At 40.3% G+C, this 14,948-nt stretch overlaps 1 protein-coding gene across 1 annotated transcript in view; it reads right to left on the bottom strand.

Moving 5' to 3' along the window:
- Positions 1-463: 463 nt before the first annotated feature.
- LOC126162224 (Parkinson disease protein 7 homolog) overlaps positions 464-14,948 on the bottom strand; it is a 54,832-nt gene continuing 40,347 nt past the window's right edge. The window contains exons 4-6 of the mRNA XM_049918585.1: positions 12,065-12,134; positions 11,359-11,484; positions 464-1,406 (exon numbers count right to left, since the gene is read on the bottom strand). Coding sequence (XP_049774542.1) covers positions 1,288-1,406; positions 11,359-11,484; positions 12,065-12,134 — 315 coding nt within the window. The 3' untranslated portion in view covers positions 464-1,287. The remainder of the gene's footprint in view (positions 1,407-11,358; positions 11,485-12,064; positions 12,135-14,948) is intronic.

A 14,948-nucleotide genomic window follows, 5' to 3' on the forward strand; every position in this document is an offset into this window, starting at 1 on the left:
CAGTTAATGCCTAATTAGGCTGGCGACCGTATTATTAACAAATTGGTAGCTTCTTCTGTCTTGTTTCTTGTCCGTCCTGACGTGCAGTTGCATTTCGAACTTGCTTGACGTATCATTGTTACTACAGAGTGGGTGTAAGTCTCATTTTGCCTCCATTCAGGTACACGCGGTCAATATCGATACAAAAATCCTTTCTCATAAGGTAAAGCCCGTCAACTTACCATAGTACAGGCTTTAATGAGTATCGTGCGCCCGCGCGCAGCGTTACAGGGTCCGCAGCTGCGATAAATGGTTTGAGTGATCTGATACCATCTGCGGCTGTTGTTTTTTCTTTATGTGTGTACTATTGTATGGTTTCCGTCTTAGATATTTTCGAGTATTCTGATAAAGGAAGCAACTGAAATTCTACAGTAATAAATCAGATGACGAAGAGTGTAACGATTAATAAAAAATTACTATTCATGACACTTCTTGTATCATCTCTTGCTATTGAATACATCATCTCCGTAAGTCTGGTGTGCAGCTGGCATATGGTAAAACAGTGGTAAGTGACAGTCAACGAGAATGAGAGTTACTGCATGTGTCATTTAAGCAAGTAAACTATGTTAACTGTATCCCTTACCACGGTCTACCTGAATTTACGTGAGTGTGATGACAGAAATGTTGAAGGCCACTCTTCTCATCATTTACGGCTGTATTAAGGTGACAATAAAAATAATTTTATATTTTGCTGAATCAAACGAGTAGTTTTTGAGGTTGTTATACTTTGTTATTGCAAAAATTTATAATGCACATGCAATTAAATGAAACTTTTTTGGCGTTTTAAATTTATATTTTTGAGATATTTCACAGTAACGTTTTGCTAACTCGCCCAGTAAGTAAACAATGGTAAGTAAATGATTACATTTGCAAGCAAACAAGTACTCACTGAAAAATTTTTAAGAATAAAACTTTGGATAGGTTTTGGAATTTAAGGAACATAACGTTACATTAGAAATATCTGTAAATAATGACAAACCGGAATAAATAAATCACAATTTGTGCACTTGAAATTCCAGCTTGTCCTTAATCATTGTTTACAGCCAGTTCTTCAATTTGGTAGCTCGTTCTTAACGTTATCTACAATTATCTGTATTACCATTAAATTGCCTACCACGCCGAAACTACGATGACTTCGTATGCATATGAAGCGATGAAGTATCACTATATTTTCAAACATGAGGGTGGACAAAGTGTGTGTCCTCGTATTTCGGCGTGGGCGCTGAGTACGTATGAGGGGTGGCCCCCTCACGCCAGCAGCATCGCCTTGGCCACGGTGAGCGCCGTCTCCTTGTCCACCATCTCCTCCACGATCCGCAGCGCGAAGTCGAACGCCGTGCCCGGTCCACGGCTCGTAATGAGCTTTCCTGTGGGCACACCAATAGCATTAGGTTCAATTAATATACCTTACATACATTATAGGGCAAAGAAACGAACCGCAACAAAGAAATTACCCGAATGGGACGGAAATTAGTAGAGGTGATGTACATGTACAGACAACCAAATTATAAGCTTTTCAGAAAAACTGAATGATTTATTCAAAAGAAAGAGCTTCTCAAATTTAACAAGCCAATAACGTGTTGATCCATTTATGGTCCTCATGCAAGCAGTTATTGGGCTTAGTACGGATTGGTTAAGTTGTTGGGTATTCTCCTGAGGGACATGGTGCCAAATTCTGTGCAATTACCGCGTTTGATCGTCAAAATCCCGAGCTGGTTGGAGACCCTGCCCATAATACGCCAAACGCTCTCGATTTGGGAAAGATCCGGCGACTTTACTGCCCGAGGCAGATTTTGGCAAACGCGAAGACAATCAGTAGAAACTCTCGTCGTCTGCAGGAGGGCATTACCTTGCTGGAATGTAAGCCCAGAATGGCTAGCCATGAAGGGCAACAAAACGGGGCGTCGAATATTGTCGTCTTCCGCTCTGCTGTAGGGATGCTGCGGATGGTAATCAAAAGGGTCCTGCTACGAAAAAAAAATGACACCATCACTTCTGGTTGTTTGGCCACATAGCGGGAGGCAGTCAAGTTGGTATCCCATCTCCAGACTCGTCTTGGGCCTGGAATCTCATTAAAGAGAGTAGAATTATCGTCAGTGATGAGTCCCGCTTCGAACTGAGCTCCAGTGGGCAACGAAGACGTGTCTGGAGACGCCCTGGACAGTTGAGGAATACCAGCATGACTGTCGGCCGCCGCCGGCCGCTGTGGCCGAGCGGTTCTAAGCGCTTCAATGCGGAACCGCGCTGCTGCTACGGTCGCAGGTTCGAATCCTGCCTCGACCATGGATGTGTGTGATGTCCTTAGGTTAGTTAGGTTTAAGTAGTTCTAAGTATAGGGTACTGATGACCTCAGATGTTGAGTCCCATAGTGCTCAGAGCAATTTGAACCATTTGTCGCCCGCCAGACGGCCCGACAACCAGGAGTGATGGTTTGGGGTGCCATTTCTTTTCATATCAGGACCCGTTTGGTTGTCATCCGTGGCATCCTTACACCACAGTGGTACGCGGTAATTGTACAGAATTCGGAAAGATATCCCTCAGGAGGACATCCAACAACTCTATCGATCAATGCCAAGCCGAATTACTGCTTGCATGTCCGCCGCTAGTGGTCTTGCGGTTGCGTGCTCGCTTCCCGCGCACGGGGTATCGGGTTCGATTCCAGGCAGGGTCAGGGATTTTCTCTGCCTCGAGATGACTGGGTGTTGTGTGTCTTTCATCCTCATTCACTCGCAAGTCGCCGTAGTGGCGTTAAAGAACTTGTGGAGCGGCGGCCGCAGCGCCCCGCTCATTATTATTATTACTGCTAGCATAATGGCTAGAGGCGGGCAGACGTGTTTCTGACTTAGTCAACTTGTGAAACTCTCTCTTGCATCAATCAGTCAGTCTTTTTTGAAATTGTAATCATTCGTTTGAACATGTACATCTATCGAGTTCCGTCTCCTTCGGATAATTCCTTCACTGTGTGTCTTTTTTCTTTCTTTTGTCTTAGAATGTATTACATAATATTTCAACATTGGAAACCTATTGGACAACAAGAGCTCGTGTAACATCAACATAGCCTAACGAAGCCTTGAAAGAATACGAAACAAAGGTTGCGCAGTGGAGAAGTCTGCTCGGTTTTTAGTGATACATCTAGGGCTGCCAAAAGTCCCATATTGTAAGCGATTTTTCGTAGTTCAGGCTTAAAAACTATCCCGTATAGACCTTGTACAGGACTCTAAAATCCTTCATTTAGTGTTTTCCAGCAATTAAGCATTTTCGTGAAACTCATTTGTCGAAATTACATCAATGCTAAGCCTATGTGTTGCAGATCAATATATTTAAGTAACATTTGTCGGAATCACATTATGGTACATCAAATCACGAATATACTATTAGTTTAGCATTCTCCCCAAGAAGATTAATAATTTCTTCTCTGCCGAGCTTGCAGCGTCATGAGAACAAAATATGATATATATATATATATATATATATATATATATATATATATATATGTGTGTGTGTGTGTGTGTGTGTGTGTGTGTGTGTGTGTGTGTGTGTGTGTGTGTGTGTGTGTGTACCGCTAAATGCACCTACAAAATTTAAAATTTTGTAATGGCAGCACATATAGTTTAGGAGAATGCCGTCATAAACACAGAGATTCATGAAGAACTGCCGCATTGCGCATTACGTTTGAATTTATTATTTCTTTACTACTAAGTTTACTCGCAATATATTTCGCAGTCAGTATCCACACATGCCGCTGAACGTACCTACACAAACATATTATTATACGACAAATAGTTTTAGAGATATGCCAGCATAAAAACTGATATGCGAGAAAAAATGACACATCATGTAGGAAGTTTTAAAACGTTTATTCATTACTACTGAGACAGTCCTACAGTCGAGTCAACTTAGGAAAATCCCTGACTCCTTTCAGCGCTTTTGACAGTTCTCAACTGAGAAGCGCAAACAGCCGTAGGTGAAAACAACAACCATCTATAGAGCTTTGAACAGGCGTTGTCATAGAGCCATTTACAACATCGCGTTGTAATCACTCCAAGCAGCTGCGCCCGGCGTACAAAAACTGTCTGAGATCATCTACTGCAGGAGTACATATAAGGTTTCGTTTCTAATAGGAAATTGTCATAATGAATGCCCGGGAAACACACGGTCTGTCAGCTAGTTTTTATATAAACCGACTCCCAGTTAGCTGCAAAATATTGTATGTAGCTTATGCTGGTGGTATTTCTATGTATTACAGTTTTACTTACGTCCAGGTGGAGTGGCGTTCATATTTGAGCGGAAATTTGTTTACTGACAAGTTGTACAAATCATGTAAATTAGTTTGTATAAAATAACATGTTTACAGATGAAATGACATTCCTCGCCCCCACGACGCTTTATCTTTACAGAGTAAATCATATCTCTGAAGGTCAGAGATGGTAATTGTGTATCATAGATAGAATTTTGTTGTTAATGTGTGAAGGTAAAAATGTTTACCTCCATGTATTAACTGCAGTTAAAGATTGTCCACTGTTTTTGTGTCACTTACGTGGCTTTTTTCCGTTTCGTTTTTCTAAAATTGCAATAAACTTTTCTAAATTATTTTTATCTTTCAAACTAGTTTGTTCTTTGAGGAAATTGTTTGGATATTTATTCGTATGTGTGTAAATTTCCAGTTCTTCCATAATGTTCATAGTGAACCAGGCGCTTGTAGAATTGTATGTCCCGACTGCCATCCTATGTCCCAAATGTCAAACATATGTGACAAGCCGCTAAACTGCTTGAAGCCAGGTTTAGCGAACTTGTCGCCTTACATCGAAAAATTACGACAGAAAAACCTAATTGAGCTGCTTACGTTCTTGAAAGTTGGCATATTGCACCTGATTTGTTCTCACACATGAGAATGCTCCATCCATGTGAGAAGGATAGCCTATACGTGAGGACCTAGTGGATGCATATGAAGATCCTTACCATCAGGTGCTATTTGCGATTACACTTCTTCTAGATCGCATGTGTGTACGTGGTTTTTGGGGACAAATAAGAGGATTGGAACTTTTATAGTAGCAACTATTTATTTACTGCTCGTACAAAATAGATACACGTTTCAAAGTTATACTGACCTTCAGAGTAGTCACCAGCATTGTGTATAACCCTTTGTCAGCGATGTGGAAGTCTTAGGATACTCTTAGCAGTGCCAGTTGTGCTGACAGTTCGAGCGGCGCGGTCTATTGCCCAGTCAAACAAATCAGTAACAGCTTGCACTTTACGTGCTTGAGCATTATCCTGCAAAATGATGGCCAGATCCTGCAGAAAGTGTCATCACTTCTGTCTCTAAGCTGATCGTAGTTTGTGTTCCAAAACTGAGCAGCATTGAAGGTCAGCAAAACTTTGAAACACGTATCTATTTTCTACGAGCTGTAAATAAATAGTTGCCAATATTAAAGTTCCAAACCTCGTATAGTGCATTTCCCACGTTATTACATGATGCAGTTGAAAGTCTGTTTGTTTTAACACCAAACTGAGTAAATTATAATTCATTTTTATGTGAAGATTATGAGAAAGAACATTATAAAGCAGAAAGATTTCGGGTACTTTTGACTTAATGCTGTTGGTGCTGTGTCTTGCACTCCATTGCCTGTTCCAATTCGTTCCACTGTGCTTACAAGGTAACAGTGTTTCAATAAAAAAATTTTGGTACCTAAATAAGATCTTTTGAACAAGATGTTTTGTATTTTAAACAATAATTACCACAACGTATGTATGTATGAAAAACATTAGTCACTTTGTTTAGTTACAACCACCTTACTTGTTTTACGTACGTAAGTTTTATAAAGTCTAAAATATAAATAAAATGATGACACATAGTAACTTTAAAATAAAGTTAATACCGTTTATTAAAATATTACACATGAACAGAGGGTGCTGTAGATTAATGTGACGTACACCGAAACAAACTGCATTGTAACTGTAAACATCGGCCTCAGTGTGAACTCAGCCTTTGATATGAATACTCCATTTGGGACTATGCGTAGATATAAGTAGTGTTATAATTTTAACTTACAGTTAGCGATCTGTATTTTGTCACTGACTAGCATAAATTTTAAACAACTGTACATGTAATAAGTCATGCATGTTACGTCATTGTACCTCTAACGACACGTGAATCTCCTAATCGAGTAGTGTAATACGTGGAAACTTCAATTGAATACACAGAAAAGCCAAGCCACCATCTCATGTTGCACCACTCGGCGTTTCCGTCGTCAAGACTTCCATCTCTCCATCTACAATCAACCTATCCCTCTGACTAACACAGTTAAATATTTGGGTCTAAATTACTACAGAAAACTAACATGGAATGCACATCTGCTAATCATCCAACACAAAGCCCGAAACCGACTAAAACTACAAGCAGGCCTCGGGTCTACATCCTTCTATTATTATGCTCACCTACAGACCCCTTATCCACCCCATCCTAAACTAAGCCAGCGTTACCTGGATTTCTGCCTCGCCTTAATTCTATCAGTCCCTTGAAATCCTGGAAAGACGTGCACTCCGTCTCGCCTTCCACATCCGCCTACCTTTCCCAAGTCTCATCGTGTACCAACTCATCCATTTCCCACACTTCTTCCCAGAACACCTTCGGATCCCATACATCAATCGCAAAATCCAGCTCCAGCACCCAGTTTCCCACCCAATGATAATTAGTCCAGATAGCCTGCTGCACCACTACATCCCTATTCCACCTTCCATGCGCTTCCATGCCTTAACCATCCTCTCCCACCGAAATTTTAACCAACTCCTACTCTCCAACGATTAACTTCGTTCCGAGACATACTTTGCTTTCCAACACTAATCACAACGTTCCATCTCATACTATCCTCCCATTTTCTTCTTCCCACTTCATCCAAATTGCTGACTTCTAGTCGCTGTATGCGGTTCTACAGGACCCCATAGTCATACTCATCGCACCTTCAACCTGACAATTTTTTCATGTCACCTATAATCCTATTACACCATGGCATCTTTCATTTTCATCGATGACTGTACTTTAACTATAATTTAAAATTGTCAAACGAATTTTAAAAATCGTGAGTATCTTCCACCTACGTATACTTTACAAAATCCTCGTTTATTGTCACTTGCGTTTATGTAAAAATTGTCGATATCATCCAACTATGTATTTTTTACAAAATCATTTATCACCTTTTGTATAAATCAACCATCTTTAAATATAGTTCTGCATCCTTTGGCTGGAGAGCTATTTTATACACTGTCCGCCCTCCCCCTTTGTGGGGAACTGGAAAAAAAATCTTATTGCAACTGTTTCCTTAAACGTCTTTTAACAGTGAAGATGGTCACACAGTGAACTAAATCTCGATCTGGATTTGTAATACACATTATTTGCGATTGATTCCAACATATTTTACTATTAAAGTCTCTTTCGCAATTAACAAACACAAATACCGCGTTTCTTCCTCTGATTGTTCCTGTTTCCAGAATTCTCTTGAGACATAAGGTTTTTTCCACATAGAACCTCCTTTTTTCTGGAACCTCTTTCAAATTAACTTTCTCTTCTACTACGTTTAAATCACTTTGTAACAACGGGTAGCAGGAATACCTATAGTAGTTGTTTGGGCTTTTCAGTCTCCCTTCTTATGTGATCGATTTATAACGGTGCATTTCCGGTCTCCAGAGATTTTTTATCTTTTGTATAAATTGCAGATCGGACGTTGAATATTCTGTTTCTTTGCACCCTCTAATTGTCTCATTTCAGCTACTATACCTTCGCTCTCGACGCTCATTTATTTTTGCGTTCTTTGACAATCTTATTTGGGTAAGACTCAGTGGTTTTGACTCCGTGTGAAGAATTCTGGTGGTTTCGTCTGTTGTTGATTGATTTAGATGGTTTTCAAAACAGAAGTCGAAATGGTGGTAATTCTCGCTGTTATTTAATACCAAAACTATGTCCCTCCTTTTAACACAGAGATTTGAATATCACTACAGTTATAATCCTTCTTTAAATGTTCGCTAGAGTTCTGTATTTGTCTGTTCTTTAAGCATTCTTGAAAACTTTCCAACAGGTTTTTACCTTACTCTCTTTGTACACTTATCAGCCAGAAAATTATGACCACCATTATCGATATAAACCCGTCCAGGCAATAGCGGCGTCATCTGGCGAGGAATGACTGCAAGTCAGACACACGCACGGTGTATACACTATCAGTGAGTGTGCTGTCCATGTGTACAATTGGGAAACCGCGCAATCTATCTAAGTTTGATCGAGGGCACTTTGTTATGGTCCGGAGACTCGGCACGAGCATTTCGGAAACTGCACGATTTGTTGGGTATTCGAGCAGGGCTGTGCTGAGCGTCTTCAACACGTAGCGAAACCAAGATAAAACCACAACCAGATGTCGTATGTCCTAGGTTGGGCAGACTGGTAAAACTGGACAAGTGGCGAACTGTGACGGAAATGACATTAGACTTTAATACTGGCGGAATACAAGTGTGTCTAAACACACAGTGCACGGAACACTCCTAACGACGGGCCTTCGCAGCCGACGACTTATATATGTGCCAATGTTAACATCACGGTATCCTATAGTTCGGTATGGACACAGATTGGCAGCAGATCCATTATACTCTGGGGAACGTTTACGTGGGCATCCATGTGTCCAGTGGAGCTCGTGCAAGGCAACATGACGGCCAAGGAGTATCGTACATTGGTTGCAGACTCGTACACCCGTTCATGACGATCATGTTTCCCGACGGCAGTGGCATTTTTCAACAGGATAATGCTCCACGTCACTAAGCCAGGAGTGTGATGGAGTGGTTCGAGGAACACAGTGGCGAGTTCCAGTTGATGTATTGGCCCTCCAACTCCCCAGACATGAACCCGTTAGAACACGTGGCGCCAGAGCTGATCGCTCCCCTCCCCGGAATTCATGGGAATGAGGTGACTTGTGTGTGCACATGTGGTGCCAACTCCCTTCAGCGACCTAGCGAGGCCTCATTGCTTCCATGCTACGACGCGTCGCCACTCCTATCCGTACCATAGGTGGACATTCCGGCTGCTATTAAGGTGGTCATAATGTTGTGGCTGATCAGTATATATCGTCTGATGGTGCAACAGTTTTATCTTCGTTAAATAAGGTTTATTTCTTTCATAGTTTGGTTGGAATACTATATCTCTCAAGGCCACCGAGCGAGGTGGCACAGTGGTTAGCACACTGGACTCGCATTCGGGAGGACGACACTTCAAACCCGCGTCCAGCCATCCTGATTAAGGTTTTCCGTGATTTTCCTAAAATCGCTTCAATCAAATGCCGGGATGGTTCCTTTGTTAGGGCACGGCCGATTTCCTTCGCATCCGTCCTTAATACGATGGGATCGATGACCTCGCTGGTTGGTCCCCTCCCCCAAATCGACCAAACTAATCTTCCAAGACCTCGATCTCTTGACGAGGGTATCGTCACACCTTTAGTTTCGTCGTATGTATTTCCATTTCTTTTTCTGGTCTCCCGTATTATGATCTGCTTTTGCTGTTGATTGATTTCTTCCCAGCAGCCCATATTCATCTGCGACAGAGTGAAGTAACCATTTCTTTGGTTTTTTAATTTTTATCTACTTTTTTCACGCAACACCTAAATTAGTGTTGGAAAGACTTTATTTTACATCATATTTCATGTAGTTGCTAATTTACTGGAAGGAATAGTTTTAATGCATGATTTGATGGATGCTAAAAGTTAATGTAATCAACTGTAGGCCGTAAGAAAAATCACTTTGCGAACCGTCAGTTGTTCAGACACAAGCGACAAAATTGTGCCATGTTAACTGTTTGAGTACGTAACTTTGCCCATAGTACAAAAGTAGATCCTGAATGCATTAGTACATGCCTCTGGTCCAAATGATGTATATGGTCTATATTTTTGTACTCAGGCGAAACTACAAAGTAAAAATTGAATTTACGTAGCCGCTACAAGAAAGGAATGTAAAGTGGCAGGAGAGTATTTGACATAATAGAGGCGTTAAGAGAACCTTACGCTTCTTACAGAATCCCTACGAGAACAAACCTCCGTGTACAACATCACCGCCTGTCCACTTGGCCCGTACAATCACTGTCTTGCTTTTTACAGGCAAAATATTATGTATTTCATTACTTCTCTCCTCGCGTAGCGTAAACACCCAATAAAGTCCAAAATACAGTGGCAGTTCCGTTTCTAAGCCCAGAAAAAAGGAAGTAGTTGACAGATGGTACAGACAAAATAGGCGATGCTGTGTTTGTATCTTAAAGACTTAGTAATAAACATGGCTGGATCATTTCCCAACAGAGTACACTGAAGTTAGCTGAAGTACAAATTGCGACAGACTTCTGATCAACTCGAGTTACGAACAGCATGTGCTCTGCCAGCTCACGTGGTGACAAGTAGCATCTAGTTTACTTGTTCCTAGCCGGTGGACTTGATTTTCCTGTCCCCTATCTCTTCCTCCCTTGTGCTAATATTTTTCTCCCAACGCCACACTTGAATCTTTGTCTGTCCCTACTGTTGTTACTCTCAACCGCTCCTTCCAGAGCCAGAATAAATTGTTGCTGGACGGCGAAGCATGTGTCCCGTTAACTGATCCTTTTTCTTGGTAGGGATGTTTTGCATACGTCTTTCCTACACATTCTCTTGCACTTCCTCATTTCATACTTTACATTTCAATTACAAATTGGTTCTAAGCTTAGAGTAGCAATGAGGATAGACTTCTGACATTTAAATTCAAGTGTGCCAATAAATTGTTCAAATGGCTCTGAGCACTATGGAACTTAACATCTGAGGTCATCAGTCCCCTAGACTTAGAACTAATTAAACCTAACTAACCTACGGACATCACACACATCCATGGCCGAGGCAGGATTCGAACCTGCGACCGTAGCAGCAGCGCAGTTCCGGACTGAAGCGCATAGAACCGCTCGGCCACAGCGGCCGGCTCAATAGTGCCAATCAGTCTAGTTTAAACTAATGTGTTAAGCATCAGTGGGAAGGAAGAACATCATGGTTCAACATCCCTTTTTTGACGAGGCCACTGAAGACGGAACACAGGTTCGGATTGAGGTAGTAATCTTTTCTGAGGAACTGTCCCGTCATCTGCCTTCAGCGACCGGGGGAAACCACACAAAACCTGCGTACATATACTGGGATTTGAACCGACGTCCTCCTGAATGTGAGTCCAGATTTTTACCATAGCGCCACCTCGCTCGGACTAACCAAGATCATTTCCCTTTACTTCGGCCACTATGCACTGTCAATAGCACAACACATACCACTGAGTTACGTAAAAACCTACCGTCCACGACTACTTTGTCTTCCTTGTAGTTGTACTTGTTGCCATCCACCATGGCATCCTTAAGTGGCGGAAAAGATGTGATGTTCTTGCCGTAGCCAACACCGTGTGCCTTGAGAACTGTAGGCGCTGCAAATAAGAGCCGTTCATACATATTACTACTCAGCGGTGCTAGGGAGTACTATTATATCTCTGTTAAATTCAAGTCATACCCCATGAACAAATGCAACGAAAAATATTATTTCTTTTCAGAGTTAATATCTTCACCGATAATACCACTATCGCTCGAAACAATATGGTAATTTTTTTTTGACCTTGTGTTACGTTAAAAAAATAAATGTATTTCTATTAATAATATGTACTCATCTCACAGATATATTTTGGACAAATTATTTTTGATCTTTCAGTTGGTAATCATGCATCCACAAACCTGAATTTAAACCCCACTTTTACATTTGGAGCAATTAAAATTCATTAGAATAATATCACATAATCAGTAACTTACTGAAAAATTCAAGAACAAATTGTGATTCACAAGCTTACTGCTTGAAGCTTCACTGAATATCTTCTTCCTGATAGACGAACATTATTAATAAAATTGTCACCACTTCTCGAGATACGTTGCGTTTGATGAAATAAAGTGAGCAACTAAACGAAATTTATAGGCGTATACTTCAAAATGTGATTTAGTATTATTTTAAACACTTACCAGCACAAATAGCGCATACGAAACGGCCAGCTCTTTCTTGTTCTCTTAACAGCGATCCAACTTCAGGAGACTGAAAAAGAAACGAATTTATAATTTATCTGTCTATAATCAGTATGAAACCTCTCTTAATGCTGAGAGCTAAGAGTGAACTACCTTGTTGTAAGGTTCCAACTGCGATTATCGAAACTAATAGGTCCGTGTAACATCGACAACCTTACGATCACAAGGTATTAGAACTTCTAGGTAAGGATGCTCACACTTTCCCTGAAGCTTACAGCTACAGGCAAGAGAATATTGACACTCTAATTTGCTTTTCTGTCTAAAACATACTGTTGGTAGCTGTGTCTTTACGAAACTACTGTTTGCCCGATTTTAAATTGTATGCACTGAAATCCATCACACTATAATTCTTCGAAAGGGACAAAATTTACTCATACACTTAACGATGCAACAGTATGTGGGTTATATAGTGACATTTATCTCTACATGCATGGTCCATTAAGTTACCGATATCTGGAGCGACTAAGATGTTTGTTGTCTTGTAGCAGATAAATAGAAATCATAATGGTAAAATAACCCGCATTCTTTCTCTCTCTTTGAATGTAAGAATATGTACAGCTAGGAATGTTCGAACTGCATAAGGCTGTAGAGCTATAGAAGCAAAAATCTCAGACCTAGACAGAATGTAATACGCTTCATCGAAACATCACCAGTACAATGCAGGACTCACATGTACGGAGCCATGTCACTGAACAAGAAGATCGATTACAGATTCTGAATTGCTTTATATTACTCGTTTTGACGACCGCCTGCTTAGCTGATTTATGACTGAAATTATCTGTCATCTTATTTATGTCATTTCATTTTAAGCTAGCCACTTTTGTTGCTGTTTCTGTGGAATGAATAAAAAAGGAGCTAAAAAAGTGGTAACGTGCTTGCTTCGCATGCAGAGGGGTCCGGGTTCGATTCCCGGCCGGCTTGGAGATTTTTTGCGCTTGTGGACTGGGTATTGTGTTGTCCTCATCATCATTTCATCCTCATCATCGACACGCAAGTCACCCAATGTGGCGTCGACTGAAATTAGACGTGCACTTGGCGGTCGAACCCGAATGGGTCCTCCCGGCCAACAATGCCATACGATCATTTCATTTTTTTCACTCGTTTTGAAAATACGCTCTTATTCACCAGGTAAGGGTTCTTTGAGATCCATCAAAAATATAGATAGTAAATGACGTTTTGCCATGGCAGACTACTCTGTATAATTTTCTCTCTTCTGTGCATCAATTTCTCAAGTAATTCATTTTGAAGTATTTCAGCATAAATGGCAATGTATTGTAAACATAACAAGTGCTGCCAGCTGATAGTGGCGTAGGAATCTATTTGTATAAATGCCTCTATTTTTCTGTCCAAAGTTGCGATTTTATTTTTTATTATTTTTGTAATATGTTATCTTCAAGACTTAAATTACATGTAACAACTAAATGTGTAATATACAATAAAATATATGGAATTGCACTGGCTGTACCAAAGATATTTGTTGTTGAAAGAGTCAACAGTGGCAGTGTGTTGCTGGCAATAAATGTCAGTGTGCTCAGAAGGCTTAGTAGTTCTGTGATGTCAATATACTGAGATGACGGAGGGAGATATTTATCTCCATGTATTATTAACCACAATATCTTTACAAAACACACATACACACACACAGAGAGAGAGAGAGAGAGAGAGAGAGAGAGAGAGAGAAAATCTGTCTCTAAAGTTATCATACACACTTCAACAATGCGCTGACACAGATAAGTCTACCAGTAAACTTTGTAAAGTACAGCTCTCAAAAATTTTTGAGCTATTTAGATTTCCATTAATTAAAATGGATTTCAGCATAGGTGCCTTTTTAAATCATTTTTTCTCAACCCATTATAATAAGACAATGTTAGTTACTTCATTTAAATAACAGTATAAATTTGATTTAGTAACGCTGTTTGGAACTAAAGTTTATTTTACGGAGCTTCACGACTTCGTCCTGACAGTATTTCATATTTGAAGGCCGTTGCAGTTACGTGACAGAGTGTTACTAGCTGCACATTATATTTCAACATTGCAGTAATTAGTGGTATTTTTATGATGTAGTTCATATTAAGTATTTAAATGCAGTGCTAGAAGATACTACTGTAAATGATTGACCATACGTACGTCAACCTTCCAGTTATTGTGTAAACAAAATAATTTTTCCTTTAATTTCAATTTCAAAATTATTCACACAAAGTACTCTTATGTTCGCTTTTAAAATTTTCGTTGTCACAGGGCGATGAGGACCCGATATGCCCACGGTCGCAGGTTCGAATCCTGCCTCGGGCATGGGTGTGTGTGATGTCCTTAGGTTAGTTAGGTTTAAGTAGTTCTAAGTTCTAGGGGACTTATGACCTAAGATGTTGAGTCCCATAGTGCTCAGAGCCATTTGAACCATTTGAACCGATATGCCCACAGTCATTATTCCTAATTAGGAAGGATATTTAACTAGTAAATCCCGACAGCAGTGTTACAAATGTTGACTATAGTGAACCGGACAATAGTTAATTTTGTCCTGACCCATGCATTTACACATCGACAAAATTGAAAATTTGGCGGTTGTCAGAAAATTAGAAACCATTGCGACGCTGGTGTCTGGCGTATCGGGAATGGAGTAGGCACAGCAGAACAGCATTGCAGAACCGGAACAGCTAGGTAGCGAAGACAAAATAATAACTAATCACATAAAACTAGTGGGTTTTGAAAAACAGAATTATGACAAGTTAAATTGCTCAGCGAATGCATTTACAGATATACTTGTGAACAGGATGGTAAAGATTTTCATCAAAAGGAATCGAAAATTACAGTAATGGATCAAGAG

The sequence above is a fragment of the Schistocerca cancellata genome, chromosome 1, assembly GCF_023864275.1.
Source record: "Schistocerca cancellata isolate TAMUIC-IGC-003103 chromosome 1, iqSchCanc2.1, whole genome shotgun sequence".
NCBI classification, from domain to species: Eukaryota; Metazoa; Arthropoda; class Insecta; order Orthoptera; family Acrididae; genus Schistocerca; species Schistocerca cancellata.